Here is an 18,650-nt window from a genome sequence, read left to right on the forward strand (position 1 = left end):
AAAACGCTGGCTGACGTTGAACTTTTGATGTTTTTTTTTTTTAAAGATTCGGACGTATTCATAACGAGTTGGTCGTATGCATAACATATTAGTAATGGACACAGAACGTTTCGTTGTGTTATAGATAACTTATACCAACGAATGCTGAGCCTGTTGTCGGCCTACACAACCGATGCCCAACGATAGTCTAACTTCGGCATAGTGCGTTGCACGCATCGCCGACGATGTCGTGACGTAGCTTATTAAAAAGCTGACGCACAACGATTCGAATCATAACTGCCGTAGAAATGGAAGTGTCAACATCGCCGTCACACCTTGGCGATCTTGCCAGCGTATGCCGACCTAAGAAAAATGTGTCTAAAACGTTGGGGCACGTCAAATACGGTACGAGTAAGTTTGGTATACGTGAGTACAACGCTAAAGTACGCTATCATACATCGTAGTAAGTAGAGTACGTCAAGAAATTTTAAACATGTTCAAAATTTTATGACGTACTCGGCGTATGACACACGTTCCGCATGCGATGGGGATAAGTTGTACACACCATATGCGGACGCTTACACACGTCCACAAACGCTACTTATAAGCTACTCAAAAGTCGAAACACGTCGCGGTAATGTCTTTTTTACGCGAAACTTATTTCTAACTTATGTTTGACGTGCTTTGAACCAATTCTTTACGTAGTCCTAACACACATCGACGTATGTAGACGTATTCCAATGACGTCTTCCGGTCGACAAAAAAAATAAATGAACGTGTTTCTAGGTTACAACTGCCATATAAAGACGTGTTCCCAGCGGTTTTGGGAATTGGTATATAAAAATGCTGCTCATAAAAGGGGAACCCAACAGTGTTTTCGAGTCCTTTTTGAGTCGATGTCCATGTCAGCAGTAACAGTATCAGTATCAGTATTACTATTAGTATTAGTATTAGTAGTAGTTTGTTCATGTTGGCAGTAGTAGGTGAGTGTGAGGGGGAGGGTGTGGGTTATGATGGATCGTCCTTGCGTCCGCGTGTCCACGGGTAGGTTCATAGGCTGCCACTCAACGATTTAAATGGCTGCATCTCCACTATTGAAAGTAGACGCTTGCGCTCAACAATTGGATTTTTTTTACACTCAACGACTTTTAAACGGTACCACTCAGCTATTTTCATTGTTTACAATGAACGATTTAAATTGCTGTCACTCGCCTTTGTTTTTTGACGCTGGGGTTTGGAAATTTTAATCGTTTCTATTGAACGTGCTAAATCGCTCAAACCCCACTTTTGAAAGTAGACGCTTGCGCTCAACAATTGGATTTTTTTTTACACTCAACGACTTTTAAACGGTACCACTCAGCCATTTTCATTGTTTACAATGAACGATTTAAATTGCTGTCACTCGCCTTTGTTTTTTGACGCTGGGGTTTGGAAATTTTAATCGTTTCTATTGAACGTGCTAAATCGCTCAAACCCCACTTTTGAAAGTAGACGCTTGCGCTCAACAATTGGATTTTTTTTTACACTCAACGACTTTTAAACGGTACCACTCAGCCATTTTCATTGTTTACAATGAACGATTTAAATTGCTGTCACTCGCCTTTGTTTTTTGACGCTGGGGTTTGGAAATTTGAAGCGTTTCTTCTGAACGTGTTAAAACGCTCAAACTCGACTATTTTAAATAGACGCTGCCGATAGACAATGGGAATCATAGCCAAGCTAGACATCGAAGTGTGAACATCCTCGTCATGCCGAAGAAAAGTTTGAAGAATGCTGCAAATAAGTGTCCTGGCCGTGGCCGTGGACGCTGACGCAAGGACGATCCATTATACCGACGTCTTTCAGCCTATGAGTAACTTTAAAGTAACGTCTGTCGACGTGTGGCAACGATCGCGTAACGTGCCAACAACACGTTAATCATAGGTTAGAAATAAGTTTCGGGTACGCTAAACATTACCTCGGCATGTCTCAACTTATGATTAACTTACAAGTAGCATGTGTTGACGTCTGTCAACGATCGCAGACCGTGCATACAACTTGTGGCCAGCGTAGCGGAACGTGTGAGTCATACGCCGGCATACGTCGTGAAATTTCAAGCATGAAAAAATTTGAGGACAACCAAAAAGTACAACGTTTAAAGCCAACGTACAACGATGTATGGCAGTGTTTTTCAGCGTGCTCTCAATGTTATCAAAACTTACCCATAACGTATTCAACGTGTGCCAGCGTTTTAGAAAAAAAATTCAAAAATCGGCATACGTTGGCTAAAACGTCAAGGTGTGACCGGGCCTTTACATACTAGGGTTGGCGTTATATATCTAGTGAATTGTTGTTGCCTTGTCAACAGAACATTAGCATTAAAGGTCTTTTGAAAATTAATCTGTGCTATATTTTCATCATGAAATACTCCAAATCTTTGTATAAATAAGTCGACTAGTATTAATAATGATGTCTCGGATGTGCACCAATTCTGCTGAGCATATAGAACCTTTGGTGGTTAAAGCATGTCCAGAGCAATGAAGACGTTTTTGCTGTAAATTTACTTTGAGTGTTTGTTGTATTTTTCAGAAGCTGACGTGGTGGCTACACCATCAACAACTCGTTCAAATCCGTTTATGTGTTTTTCACACGGGACATCGCAGCAAAGATGAAATCAAACCATTTGACAGTAGAACCTGGGATAAATTGATGGCTGCTAAAACTTCCAGACGATCCAAACTCAGTACAAGCTCCAAATATTCATCAGTATGTGCAAGTTTACCCACATACTATAATGACAGTGACATTATAGGATATCACACAATCTGTTACAAAAATTTCACAGCAGTTCTTAAAACTACAGAAGACACAGTTAATCCCATTAGCACACCTTTAACAGATCTGCCAAACAAACTATTAAGATCACATATACAGCATCAGGAAGCCTCATCATCTGGGGTGTTTCGAGCCATTTGTATCTTCTGTAACTGTGAATCATAAAGTTCAATTGATAGGCAGTTGTGAAACAAAAGATGCTGAGCAGACCATAAAAGATGCTGCGATTATACTTCAGGACACACATCTTCTTGCCAAAATTGGACATGTGGACTTTGTTGCAAAGGAAGTCAAATATCACCATTCTTGTCGTAAAGCATATGTCAACAAAGCCCACAGGGCAGTAGATTCATCAAGTGAAAAGACTGATTATGGAAAATCAAGGGACATTCATACAAAAGCCTTTGAGATGATTGTCCAGTACATAAAAGAACATGTTATAGATAACAAGCATGCTGAGCTCGCGACTTCTATTCATGCTCGTTACAAATCAATATTGGATGACTTAGGACTTGATGGTGCAGCATATAAAGTTCAGTTATTATCTGAAAAGATACTGCATCATTTTGGAACTGATCTGGTGTTAGGAAAGTCCAGTAACAAGGAGGGTAATGTTTTGTACAACAGAAATATGTCTAAAGATGATGCAATAATATGTGCTAAGCAGTGGATGGCTCCATCAACAAAACTGATAAATCAAAACTCACGCACAAGCTGGAAGAAAGAGTTCAAAGTGATAAACCAGTTACTAGAGATGCATATGAAGTTGATGCCATGTTTCTGATACACACGCTTGTGAATGTGCCTGTGACATTTGGTGGAATTGCTAAAGTTCTCCTCACAAGATCAGTTGAATTTGCCAAGAGAATAGACTTTGTTTGTGATTCATACAAAACTCAATCAATTAAAGATATAGAGCATGGCATCCGTGGGTCTGAATACAATATTTTGGGACCAGATCAGAAGTGTCCAAAAGATTTTCAATCTGCACTCAAGTCCCCTAAATTCAAGACAGCACTTTTGTTTGAAGTTCCTCTTTAGAGAGTGGCAAACAAAACCATACACAGAGCAACTCCGTGGCCATGTACTCTTTATGGGACTGGGTAAGAAAGCATACAAATATGAAGTAACTGATGACAAAGTCCAGATGGAAGAGGTCCCCGGTCTGTTTTGCAATCATCAGGAGGCAGATACCAGGCTGATTTGGCACATAAAACATTTGTGATGCTCTCGAAGATGGCAACATTATTATCAGGGCCTCGGATACTGATATCCTTGTTATTTTGCTCACACATAGCCACCTCTTACCAGCTCATCTATGGCTTGATGTTGGAATTAGCTCCAACAACACCAGAAGATACATTGATGTATCTCAGTTAGCTACTCGTATGGGCCCACAGTTGTGTGGTGCCATTGCAGGACTGCATACCTTCACAGGTTGTGACTTTACAGCCAGTTTCTTACGCAAAGGGAAAGTGCATCCTCTGGCTTTGATGGAAAAAAATGAAAAGTTCTTGACAGCATTCAAGAAACTTGGTGAATCTCCTGTCATACCACTAGATTTATTGACAGACTTTGAAGCTTTTGTGTGTAGCATGTATGGGAAACCACATCTGACATCAGTCAATTTAGCCAGGAATGCACTATTTCACCAACATTTTGCCCCAAAGAACTGGTTTCAACCATTGTATAAAATCAAAGGAATGGATCCTAGCAACCTGCCCCCTTGCAGATCTGTACTACTTGAGAAGTTGAAACGCACCAATCTGGTAGTATCAGTGTGGAAAACAGCAATAATCTCACACTCCTGCAGCTGGGACCCACAGGAAAATGGATGGATACTCAAGGATGGCCATTATGCCCTAAAGTGGTTTGAAGGCCGACAAGTACCAGAAGACGTATGCAATCATATTGATGATGACTTAGATGCAGAGTTGACCAATGATATTGATGACCAAGTGGAATACAACTCTTCCTCAGATGAATCTGAAGATGACTTTGAATAATTAGTGACACATCTCAACAAAAAAAAGCACAAACATATATCATGCTTGATTGTACCATACATACTTGCTTGGTGATGGTTAGTTAAGCTAGAAACTTTGGGGAAGATATATTAATGGTTATGGTTCTTAAGCTAACACTTAATGGTTTTCAAATGCACTTGTCTATTTCACCTTGGAAATTCAATAATAATATCAATATGTTTAAACTTATCAAAAATGTGACAATTCATACTCATATTTGTGTGATGCAACTAAAATGTCAGCCTTGCCTGAAAACCAGAAAAGTCGTGTTCAAACATTGTTGTCAATATTCATTTTCCTTTATGTATTTTCATTGAAATACTTCTAATTATACCAGACACTTTTTTATGTAACTGGAAGAATAACAGCTGGTCTGAGAAAGATAAAGTTATCATGTTGATATTTTAATACAAATATATACTAGCACGTGAATTTTTATCAACTATTTTGAGCTAAAACTGCTTATGAATTCACCTAAACACAATGTAATGATGTTGTTTAAACATATTTGTATTATTCAGGTCACTACATATGATTTGATACCCTATATGACCATGTAGCCTGGCAATTTTGTATCATGTAGACCAAAAACGCTTTTTCTCACTTTCATCAAAAACACCACCCATAACAATAAGAAAACGTTATTTTCACAAAGAACGCAGAGGCTTTGACCATTAAGAAATGGATTTTCTGAATCTGCATAAAATTCTGAATTAGAAAACATCCTCAAACCTTATGACCTCAGACGGGTAAATGAAAGTGCCCAGGCTCTTGGACTAGATATGTAGGCCCTACATCACGAGGATTGGCTCCAGGCCAGAGACAACCAGCCCTGTGTGCAAGAATCAGACGAAAAAGATTGCTCGAAAGTAATGATGACTATGATGAGACAGCATTTACTGAACAATTCAGAATGTGCAGAAAACTTGCATCAATTGGTTAAAGATCATCGGCCGGTAACGTAGCTTTGTACATGACCCATGCATGAAGCAATATTTATAGATGCACAAAAAGTTATGTTCTTTGCAACCAGAAATAAGTTGAGCAAACACTTTGCTTGTTTTCATGCACCCGTAGCATTGTGGGAAGTCTTGGTTATCTAGTTCTCTCAGTGCCTTGTTGTTATGACACGTATTGTTGTTGGCCAATCAGGGTCAGCCATATGTACCAATTGGCGACCATGTCTGAATCGTATAAATTGCTTTGATCTTTCACATCCGTTTTTGCAATTTATCCAGGTGAGTGAAAGAGGAAAAGCCGAGGCTTCCGTGTCTCTTGTTTCGTGCAATTCTCAATATCCAGCCTTCACAACCAACAACGACTTTACAAACTACATTCTCCGCACACGAGGGAGTTAATTTGTAAATGAGTCGAGTGAAAAACAGAATAGAAAAAACAAACATGACATTTCTTTATTACCGAGATGGAAACGTGAAAATACATTTTGTGGAAGACCTGTAGGTATTGTAAACACAAATCAGAGTGGGGTGGGAGACATAATTATGGACACAAAATTGGGAAATGACTTTTGGTTTGTATTTTTCTTTTCATTGGGTTTTAGTTTCCCACGTTATTATCAAAGTTTATGAAAATCAATGTATTTCGACGACAGGTCATGAAAACAACACAAAAAGTTATTCTAGCTTTGAGAGAAGTTACCTGGCTGCTATTTCAATGAGGTATTAATTGAGTTAGAGATTAGTTAGTTTTAATTAGGTAATTAGTTTGCTTGTAAGTTAGAGCGATGCTGAACATATAAACCATATTGGTTTCAAACCGAATAAATAGCTGCTCTAATCGTCTGCACTCACCACAAAACCGCATGTACATCGACTGGTAGACAAGTGCGGATCCTTTCCTTTAGCTCAAGAAATGAAGATGTCATGAAAAACGTTTTACCCATGGAATGTAAAATAAAAAATGGAAAAAAAAACCACCAGCAGGTTGTCCAGGAAATAATAAGGAAAGCTAAGTGTGGTCAGAGCCAGCTAGGTATGATTGGAGTTATTTATGGGCAAACTGTAGCACCAAGTTTAATTAACACAAGAAATATAATTGGCAATTATTGTGGCAATTATATGAGCAATTGTTTGAGGAAGTCGTTCTGAATAGACTTCCATACTACAGCTTTCAGATTTAGCATGAGGAGACAACGTGAAGACCTGGTATCTTGACCTAACCAAATTCAGGCAAATGTTTAAATAGGCCATTAAGACTTGACCGGCAAGTAATCACATTCAAATTACGTCTTCAAATACACATTTGGATGACTTGGAGGCTCAACAACACTTAACAATGATGGAATGACATGTGAACACTCAAAAACACATTACTGCAAAGGCATCATGTCCAAAATCACCTTATCACTTAAAAAAACAAAAACATGTTTTAGGGGTAATTACCAAGAATGAAAAACACTGCATTAAAAAAATGTTTATCCAGCAATGTACAGGCTCGAGCTTTGCACGTTTTATAAACATTACATCGGATATATAGTATGTATAATATATATAAACAGAATAAAATCTAGTGCTGTACAAAGTTACAAAACGTGTGCTGATATGAAGCACCATCTCTGTCCCGATATCATGCTGTAATCACACCCCCAACTCCTCTCAAGTGAAACGTGTCAAACGCAGCCCTTTGCACTCACAGTTCAGTGTCCAGATGGGGGGGGGGGAGTCTTACCTTGGTCAATTTTATTGACTATGCTACCTACGTGTGAGCCAAATCAGAATCCTTGTGTGTACGAACAGGCGAAGGTATAGTCATTATGTTAGTATTGGGTCAGAGCAATGCAACAGTATACAGCACATCGTCGTCATTCATGGCCATGCTCTTTCCCGAGAGTGGGTGCTGCCAAAGCAGGTGCCATAGGTAGAAGACACCAGATGATTTGCCATGCTCTTCTCAGCAGTAGTTATGGCAGGACAGGAATTTGGAATTTGCCCACGGTACGAGCACACCACGGCCTATTCCATTCAAAATGTACTGGAGGATATTTGACATCCACCAGAGAATGGGAGCACATGGACACCTGATTTCACATCCCATTCAAAGGATGACACACTTATCGAGTGCAATGCCCTGCCTGCAAAACATCAGGGTAGGTTTATAGCTGGGTTGGGAATGGAACTCAGACTATACAGGTCAAAGGTTAATATATTACCTCTGCACCATCTTGCTGGGCTACTACACCATGGATCCAGCACCTACAGATAATCACTGCTTGGAGTTTGCAAAAGTTGTGTTTTAATATGAGCTTGCGTTTAGCCTAAATTCATACTTATTCCCCGTTTGTAATGGGCACTCATCTCACTTTCACATCACTGGTGTGGGCTTTTCGTGCTTTGTGAAACATATTATTGACCCCATGAGGTTCTATGATGAGTCCATTATAATATAAGTTCAAATAAAACAACAAATAAAAATAATAATGATGTATTAAAAATATATCAAAATGATGACTTGTAGATTTGGTTAACTTGGGGGTAAAATAAATGATGATTCAGTTTCCATGCAAATGCACCATGATGTCATCACAAGTGCAATCTGTGCACACAAGAACCGCATTATATTCGAGTTAACAAATGAAAGAGTGAACATGCCGAGCGTGCTGATCCAGGAACAGAAGACCAGGCATCTCCACGGTGGCGAAAAATTATGTGCAGGTGTTGTTGTTTTTTTTCCAAAGACCATACTGCACAGTAAGTTAAGACCCCATGAGGATTAAACCTAGATCGAGGTTGTCCAACAATAAATGTTTGTAAGTTCCTTGAGGAAAACAAAAAAACAAAAACAGTATACCAGAGAATCGTAACAACGTGCAACTTCCTTCAGTTTCTGAACACTGATCATCCTTGACTTGAGGTCCCTGCAATAGAGGTGATTACAAATTATGTTGTCAATTGAGAGAGAGACGCGCTCTCAACTCTTTGTATATTTAGTGCTGGTAGATTATATGAACTATTTCCTTTTGTGGATAAAGCAACATGATGAATGCTTGGCTGTTCAGTGAGTAAGAGGCTGGATGAAGTGGCTCTTCTTAAAAAGCTACACAAGTGTTCCTGGAGCTCCCCCTCCTCCATTCCGCCACTGCAGTTTCTCATCACTGCTGACAAGGGCTCTGTCACTGCCTCGTTGTTGGCTCTGCAGGCTCATGTTTGGGCAATCCCTGTGACAGGAGATGATGATCATGAATTTTTATGCTGACAAAAGCATTTCTTTACCTTCCACAAAAAGGGGTTAACCAGACCTACTCACAGTCTCTATAGTTAAGGAGATTCAGTCTCTCTTTTAATGATTTTAAAAAACATCTAAGGTCTGCTGGAAGAGTCACCCATGAACATCTCATTTCCAATAAGATCTCATGCATAAAAGGCACATGCTCAGTTCAGTCTGATAAGTATATTTCTAATCACCACACACATTGTGGTCACCACAAAACCTTACCTTTAGTTAATGGTTGTATATTTTAAAAAATTACAATATGTGATACAAGTTGCATTGTATTTTGTGGCCCTCTCTCTCTCTCTCTCAATGGTGAAGATTCATCAGAAGGCAAATTCTGCATCGAAAAAAACAAACAAACCAAAAAAACCAGTCGAAAGATACTGTCAGACCCCGACATTTGTGGGGTATACATTCCTGTAACATGTCATGAATGTCGACAACACAAATGTTGGGGCATTGTTTCAATGGGAAAAAGGGGGATAGGATCCAGGCGGTTTGTGATTCATAAGGGAAAATCAAAAATCCCGTGAAAAAAATGTGAAAAAGCCTGCGAATACACCCGTAAAATACTGTGAAAATGCAAGAATAAAAAAATATTTTAAAAACAAATACGCCAGTTAAAAACCACGAAATCTCGAAAAAAAAACAAAAACGTGAACCATACCAGTGAAAAACTGCGAAAACTCAACAAACAAAAAAACCTAAATACGCTCATGAAAAACTGTGAAACCTCGAAAAACAAAACAAAATGTGAATACGCTGTGAAAAACTGCGAAACCTCAAAAAACAAAACAAAACAAAACATGAATACGCTGTGAAAAACCGCTAAACCTCGAAAAACAAAACAAAACGTGAATACGCTGTGAAAAACCGTGAAACCTCGAAAAAGAAAACAAAACGTGAATACGCTGTGAAAAACCGTGAAACCTCCAAAAACAAAACAAAACGTGAATATGCCGTGAAAAACCGCGAAACCTCAAAAAACAAAACAAAACATGAATACGCCGTGAAAAACCATGAAACCTCCAAAAACAAAACAAAACGTGAATATGTCGTGAAAAACCGCGAAACCTCAAAAAACAAAACAAAACATGAATACGCTGTGAAAAACCGTGAAACCTCGAAAAAGAAAACAAAACGTGAATACGCTGTGAAAAACCGTGAAACCTCCAAAAACAAAACAAAACGTGAATATGCCGTGAAAAACCATGAAACCTCCAAAAACAAAACAAAACATGAATACGCCGTGAAAAACCGTGAAACCTCTAAAAAGAAAACAAAACGTGAATACTCCGTGAAAAACCACGAAACCTCGAAAAATAAAACAAAACGTGAATACGCTGTGAAAAACCGTGAAACCTCTAAAAAGAAAACAAAACGTGAATACTCCGTGAAAAACCACGAAACCTCGAAAAATAAAACAAAACGTGAATACGCTGTGAAAAACCGTGAAACCTCTAAAAAGAAAACAAAACGTGAATACGCCGTGAAAAACCACGAAACCTCGAAAAACAAAACAAAACATGAATACGCTGTGAAAAACCGTGAAACCTCAAAAAACAAAACAAAACAAAACGTGAATACGCCGTGAAAAACCGTGAAACCTCTAAAAAGAAAACAAAACGTGAATATGCCGTAAAAAACCACGAAACCTCGAAAAACAAAACAAAACGTGAATACGCTGTGAAAAACCGTGAAACCTCTAAAAACAAAACAAAACAAAACGTGAATACGCTGTGAAAAACCGTGAAACCTCTAAAAATAAAACAAAACGTGAATACGCCGTGAAAAACCACGAAACCTCGAAAAACAAAACAAAACGTGAATACGCCGTGAAAAACTGCGAAACCTCAAAAAACAAAACAAAATGTGAATACGCCGTGAAAAACCACGAAACCTCGAAAAACAAAACAAAACGTGAATACGCCGTGAAAAACCGCGAAACCTCGAAAAAGAAAACAAAACAAAACGTGAATACTCCGTGAAAAACTGCGAAACCTTAAAAAACAAAACAAAACATGAATACGCCGTGAAAAACCGCTAAACCTCGAAAAACAAAACAAAACGTGAATACGCTGTGAAAAACTGCGAAACCTCAAAAAACAAAACAAAACATGAATACGCTGTGAAAAACCGTGAAACCTCTAAAAAGAAAACAAAACGTGAATATACCAGTGAAAAACTGCGAAAACAACAAACAAAAGAACCTGAATACGCTCATGAAAAACTGTGAAACCTCGAAAAACAAAATAAAACGTGAATACGCCGAGAAAAACCACGAAACCTCGAAAAACAAAACAAAACAAAACATGAATACGCCGTGAAAAACCGCAAAACCTCGAAAAATAAAACAAAACATGAATACGCCGTGAAAAACAAACAAAACATGAATACGCCGTGAAAAACAAACAAAACATGAATACGCCGTGAAAAACCACGAAACCTCGAAAAACAAAATAAAACATGAATACGCCGTGAAAAACCACGAAACCTTGAAAAACAAAACAAAACAAAACATGAATACACCTGCGAAAAAACTATTGTACGTGAAGCATCGGGCCGCAAATGTAGAAGCAGGTCACATTTTACCAACCGCGAATTGCAAACCTGCGAATAGCGGGGTCTGATAGCATTATACATCTCTTCCTTTAATATTTTTCAGATTACTTACATATTCGACTAGTATTCAATTTGACTGATACTTATTGCCTTTTGCTTCCAAGATTGATATAACTAGCATCCGTTGAAGACAAAGTCTTCGATATCCCCCGCCATAGTAAAATATATATATTTTTAAATTTGTAAACATGAAAAGGCACGAGTTCACCACTTGCTTGATATGTGTACCAAATTTCATAAAGATACCTCAAGTGGTTTTGCAGTTATGCTCCGGTAACGAAATGTGACGGACGGCCGTACGCACGGAACCCATTTCTACATCCCCCGCCAACTTCGTTGGTTAGCGGGGGATAAAAACGAATACAACATTCACGATGACATTGTTTATTAAAACTGAGTTGATATAAAACAGTTTCGAAAATTTACTGACACCAGTTTATTCTCTTAAAATGCTTGTTTTCAGTTCTTCTTTAACAACCAAATTATCCCAATATTTCCAATGCAACAGAATAGAGAAAGGTGTGAGAGCACATTTGAGGAGAATTAAAGTCAGACTTCAAGAATTATAATTACTAGCTCAGCTCTGATCACAATTCAATATTTTCACTTACAACCTGAAGTGAAAAAATAAAATGCCCTGACCATTAAGAAATCAATGCAATCTTGTGAATTTCACAATAACTTTGGTGGAGGCAGCCATGGGCCCCTGGAGTGTGTTCCGTTAGCAAGCAGCTTGCTTGATTCAAAGCGCTCCAGCAAGAACTCCAACAGAACGGAATGCTCGGCATTGCTTAACAACATGGCGGTCTCCATGTAAACAATTATCATTGTACTCAAGCAAATGCTGTCCATGCCATCGTTTTCAGCTTTACTCAATCCTCTTGTGACAACTTTCCCAAAATAATTTATTGTGTTTGCAGCCGCTACAGAGTACAAGGAAGAGGGAAAGAAAGATAAAAGAATGGGGAGTGAGAAGAAAGAGTCCCCTGCCAAGCCCATGTATGGATCTACCATTGTGCAATTTCGGTGGGGTTTGCATGTTTGGAGATCTTCAAGAAGTAGAAGTTACAATAAAAGTACGAAATACACATTGCATTACTATTATGAGTGCAGAAAACAGGGGTACACCTCTGAACATTTCACTGGTTGTAGTATCGTTTTGAATCTGACTATCGCAGTCATTTTTGCTCATTTAAAGAAGCACCTCTCTTAAATCGCTTACTCGACTTGCTGAGCGGATCGGCGAGCAAATGATATGGAACGGCTGCCTTGAAAAGTGATAGCAAGCTGCTTGCTTATGGAACACAGACCTGACCACCTTCCGCCACCAAAGGTTTGTCTGTCTGTGAGCAGAATATCTCAAAATGTTATGGACAAATTCGGACAAAACTTAGTGGACAGGTTGGGTGTGTGACGAGGAAGAATTGATTTGATTTTGGTGAAAATCTGGATAGGAAAATGTTTTAACTTAATAATAATTCTTCACCGTGGAGAGATTGGGCCAAAAATGATATACTGTATAGCATGATATTTCAAAACATTGTGGAGGGATTATGACAAAACTTGGTGGATGAGTTGGGTAGGTGACAAGAACAAGCCGATAAGATTTTGGCTAAGGTACGGATACAGATCTGACCCATCAGTGGGATACAAAGCATAAACTGTTCACGTTCAGCCTGGTGGAGGGATGCATTCTACTGAGTGCCATTCTCGTTGGCTGTGAAACTGGGATTGTGAGCCCATGATGGACGAGGTTACAGAAGCGGTACTTCTGGTCACAGGTTTCTTAGCAGTCAGACATCATCATGTTGGCTTTGATATACTTTAATCTAAAGCTGAGGATATCTGTTCCGGACATATTGTGTTTAAGTGTTTTTTTTTTGTAATTTGTCTGTATTAATTTATGGATTGAATGTATTTGTGCATTTTGTCTTAGTGCACCACGTGCTGGGTTTGCGTGTCCTTGTTTGGGCAGCGTGTTGTCATCCTCGTTTCTGTTTGTTGCTACATTTCCTCCCTTTCATCTTGTCCTGTTCAATCATTCCCCTGCTTGTGAATTTCACATCCCATCGAGACATGCTAGAGACTATCTGGCCTTAATGCCTGATGGAGTACTGCTCTCCCTTCTGGGCTCGTGCTCCCTCCTCTCACTTTTCTTGGCTTCACGCTGTAGAAACCAAGGCTTTCAGAATCATTGCTATCTCCCACGGTGAGGCTAATTCTCTGGGTCTCTTACTCTCTCTGGGTCTCTTACCACAGGCAGGTCGGTGGTCTTTCTGTCTTCTACAGTCTCCTCTCTGGCATTGCCCCCCCACCCCCTGCTCTGTCTGTGATCTGTCCCCGCTATATTTCTGCAGGGCGCTCAATGTCCACCATCAACTCTCTTCTGGTGAAACTGCCAAAATCAAGAGTTACTGTTCACCTTCACTGTTTCTGTCCTCTTTTTTTTCCCCACCTCTGGAACAAACTCCCACACTCTCTTCAATTCCACTCCTATCTATGGGTCTTCAAAACAGCTGTTCACCACCATCTCTCATCTTCCCTCCATGCAAAACCACAATCTTTTCTACCACCGTTAATCCACCCCAAACCCACCTCCTTCAAATTCCCTACATTCCTTCCTGAAAGTCCCTGTAGTGTCCATCTTGTTTACCCCGTGTGGCCTGCCCCATCCTTCTCCCTCCCACAGATCTCCCTTAAAGCGCTGACTTCATGTGGTAATACACCCACCTGAGTGAGGTTCAACTGAAATAAAAGACAAAAGTAAGAAAGTGTTTTTTCTGGTCTCCAAATTGTAGAAGTTTGCATGAGCTTAAACATTTTGCGAAACCTATTTTTGCAGTGCTCTGCAGCTCATTAAAAAAAGGACTGGCAAGATAGCTTAGAGGAACGTGCACTCACCTTTGAGCTGTCTAGCCTGGGTTCAAATTTCGAACCAGCTATAAACTGCCACCCTTGTCTTTCATATGCAGCGCGATGCACCAATGTGTGTGCTGTCCAAAAGATGGATGATAAGCCGGAGGACCTATCTGCCAGTACTGGTTCGTTGGTGGAAGTTAAAGATCCCACGAGTCCGAGTGTTGGCCAGAAAAGCGTGCATTAGGGTCCGCACAATGTTTTTCTGCATTTTTGTGATCACCAGACCATCTGAATGAATATTCCGATTGATGCCACTCTGGCACCCTTGAGCATTTTTTGTAGAAACCCATTAATATGCAAATTAGCGGTGGCCATTGTCGAAATTACTATTTTTCTTAATATCTCCAAAAGTAAGCATCCAAATAGCCTGGTTGAGGTGTCTACACGCATGTTTTTAGGGTCACTGGTCATGATAAACCCACTTAAAATTTACTAACATTTAAATTTAGCTCATTAATATGCAAATTAGCAGTCGCCATTATCAAAATAACAATTTTTCTTAATATCTCCAGAAGTAAGCATCCAAACAGCCTGGTTGAGGTGTCCAAACCCATTTTTTTAGGGTTACTGGTCATGATAAACCCACTTACAATTTGATAACATTGGGAATTTAGCTCATTAATATGCAAATGAGCATAACCCTACCCCTGAATTTGTCCGCGTCGATCGGCGTTTTTGCAGTGCAGTTATACAACAACAACAAAACAGTTTGAAAATAACTTGTGCAGAACCGTTTATCCCCAGTACAATTGTGAATAAATGGCTGACCTCAGAAGATCAACAGCATGAACTGTTTCTGATCAAGTTAGTTGAGGCTTGTAATGTAATGAAAGAAACATGGACAACTGAGTTTTAAGTAAGAGTCATGTCTTGTGTGTCAACTGTGTGTCAACGTACACATCACGCTCACACATAGAAAGACACTTGAAACGAATGAGTAATGTCTGTTTGCTATCCTAAGTGATTTACCCAGTTCATACCAAGGCTGGGCAGCATGCACACCCTTATGAGTTTCATAGGTTGTGTGGGGAACTTGATGGCTGAAAGTGGGCTGGAAGACGTGATGAAATCTGCCTTTGGAGGTGTTGCTCATATGCTTGGTGGAAAAAAGTTTCCCCAAAACTTCAGGGCCCTGCCATTGGTGACTGAGGAGGTCCTTCGTTCCAGCGTGGCTCAGGCAGAAAGTCATGAAGACTTAATGGACACTCTTGAAACCAAAGCAACAAAGAGCATGACCACACAACTATGGGTCCAGAACCTTATGAAACCTGTATTCATCATGATGGCGTTTGTTCGTGCTGAGCGTGAAGGAGACTGGCCATTGCATCTTTGGGCTATGAAGGAGATGCTCCCCTACTTCTTCGTGGCTGGACATCACAATTATGCTAGATATGGGCTCTACTACCTTCGATCGATGGAGACATTCTGGAAATGTTCTTAAAAGATCATGTGATGCGGCACAAGAAGGGCCTATGGAACGGCATATGGTCGGATATGTACATCGAGTCCTCATTCATGCGCTACGGTCATGGCATACATGGAATCGTTGGCATTACACTGAAGCCTTCTACACTGAAGAAGTGGGCCTATAGTATGCACACGTTTAGTCAGATAGTCCACGATCTCACAGATATCTCTGAGGGGCACATAGTCACAGAGGTGACCATTCACAAGGAAGAGGAGCCATCACGCATACGATCTGATGCAGAGGACCGAGATAAGATAAGGAGAAAACTCCAGTCCTGTCGACCCACTTGACCCAAATGAACATGCAGACAGAGTTGTCAACATTGTAACTGGCAGAATTGGACTGGAGAAGGTGAACGCCCCAAGGGCAGTTGACATTGGCCGAGCACAGGTGCATTCGTATGAACTACATCCCTCACGGGGTCGGACCACGCGAGCCCCGGCGGGCCTCCCACTTATTCTACGCCTCTCACAGACGAGCTACATCATGGCAAAGGTGAACAAATCAGATGTATATCTGGTATTTGACAGATATCATGATTTCAGCATCAAGAGTGGAACAAGATTAGCAAGAGCTGGGCAGCAAGCTAGCAGGCACCACAGGTTGAACCACCAGACTCCACTGCCTCCACAGCTGGTGGTTCTGTCAGTAACTGAGAACAAAGTTCAGCTGATAGAACTGATTTGCCAGAATTTGATTGAGGTTAGTCAACAGAAAAAGCAGAGCTAACACAGGCTCATCATTACAGGACAGGAGTCTACCCCAGTGGAAATACACCACGGAGCCCAAAGGTGTCGCACTGATTTGAAGACGACGCACGAGGAGGCAGATGTCATCATGATTCAGCAAGTCGCTAAAGTTGCGGAAGATGGCACAAAATGCATCAGTCATCTGTGATGATACTGATGTGTTCATCTTGCTTGTGTATCACTTCGCAGAACTTAATCTGCAATGCTGCGTAACAATGGAAGCAACATGTCCTGGCCGATCGTTGATCGACATTGTGGCCACTGCCAGAAAGCATGCCGGGATGGTGCAAGACCCACTAGCTTTACACGCACTGACAGGTTGCGACACCGTTGCCCAGATGTATGGTAGAGGTAAACTGACTGGCAAGAAGACACTCGCAGCAGGCCATTCACTTCAAAAACTTGGGAATGTGGATGCATCTATTGACGATGTCATCGCCAAAGCCACTGTGTTCATGGCTGTTTGCTATGGTAGCAAGGAGAGAAGCAACATGTCTGATGTTCGCAAAGAGGAGTGGTCTATGAAGATGGCAAAACCAAATGCCATCAAAGCACCAGACTGAAAGGCTCTGCCACCAACTACAGAGTCCTTTGAACAAAATATGCGACGCGCTCATATCCAGACAGCAATATGGAAGTCAGCTGCTGAGCTGCAGCCACCACCTCTGGATCCGACTCAGTACGTATGGAAATGTGATGAGGCATCAAGATCATTACTTACAATTATGCTGCCGCCCACTGTCGCTCTTGCACCACCAGAGATCTTGGAGCTAATACGATGTGGATGTTCCTCCGACAAGCAGTGCTACACAGCTCAATGCCGCTGCACAGCAGCCAAGTTACCATGCACAGTTTTCTGTACGTGCCATGGAGATACTGGCTGCAGGAATGAGTGCACCAAGACAGCTGCTGCATTTGCCCTTGTTGATGACTGACACTGAATGAGACACCAAGCACTGAAGTCGCCTTCATAAGGTTTACAAACCTGTTATATATATATATATATATGAACATTTGATTTACACAGGGATGTCTTCTTTTGTTCATGTTGTTCGCTGCTTTCATTGTATACTGTCGAATTGTTGAATCCGTATGACTAATAAAGTGATCTATATTCACAAAGACTGAAGTGTTTTTTTTTCTATCTACATGTCTACTTATCTACATTTTCAATAATGGCGACCGCTAATTTGCATATTAATGAGCTAAAATTTCAATGTTATCAAATTGTAAGTGGGTTTGTCATGACCAGTGACCCTAAAAACATGGGTGTCGACACCTCAACCAGGCTATTTGGATGCTTACTTCTGGAGATATGAAGAAAAATTATTTTGATAATGGTGACTGCTAATTTGCATATTAATGAGCTAAATTTAAATGTTATTAAATTGTAAGTGGGTTTGTCATGACCAGTGACCCTAAAAACATGGGTGTCGACACCTCAACCAGGCTATTTGGATGCTTACTTCTGGAGATATGAAGAAAAATTATTTTGATAATGGTGACTGCTAATTTGCATATTAATGAGCTAAATTTAAATGTTATTAAATTGTAAGTGGGTTTGTCATGACCAGTGACCCTAAAAACATGGGTGTCGACACCTCAACCAGGCTATTTGGATGCTTACTTTTGGAGATATTAAGAAAAATAGTAATTTTGACAATGGCCAGACGCTAATTTGCACATTAATGGATTTCTACAAAAATGCTCAAGGGTGCCAGAGTGGCATCAATCGGAATATTCATTCAGATGGTCTGGTGATCACAAAAATGCAGAAAAACATTGTGCCGACCCTTAATGCAAGGTCATCTTGAAAAATGGTGTTTAACATCCGGACGACAC

The 18,650-nt window shown here is 40.2% G+C and overlaps 1 protein-coding gene across 7 annotated transcripts in view; it reads right to left on the reverse strand.

The window, feature by feature from the left end:
• Positions 1-6,207: 6,207 nt before the first annotated feature.
• Positions 6,208-18,650, reverse strand: part of LOC147018519 (FERM domain-containing protein 4A-like) — a 370,473-nt gene continuing 358,030 nt past the window's right edge. For all 7 annotated transcript variants that reach the window (XM_085898238.1, XM_085898240.1, XM_085898235.1 and 4 more), the window contains one exon: positions 6,208-8,994. In XM_085898238.1, the coding sequence (XP_085754364.1) occupies positions 8,874-8,994 (121 nt within the window). In that variant the 3' untranslated portion in view covers positions 6,208-8,873. The remainder of the gene's footprint in view (positions 8,995-18,650) is intronic.

The sequence above is a fragment of the Eptatretus burgeri genome, chromosome 10 (assembly GCF_056783735.1).
Source record: "Eptatretus burgeri isolate ZD-2024b chromosome 10, Ebu_testis_v1, whole genome shotgun sequence".
Taxonomy (NCBI): Eukaryota; Metazoa; Chordata; class Myxini; order Myxiniformes; family Myxinidae; genus Eptatretus; species Eptatretus burgeri.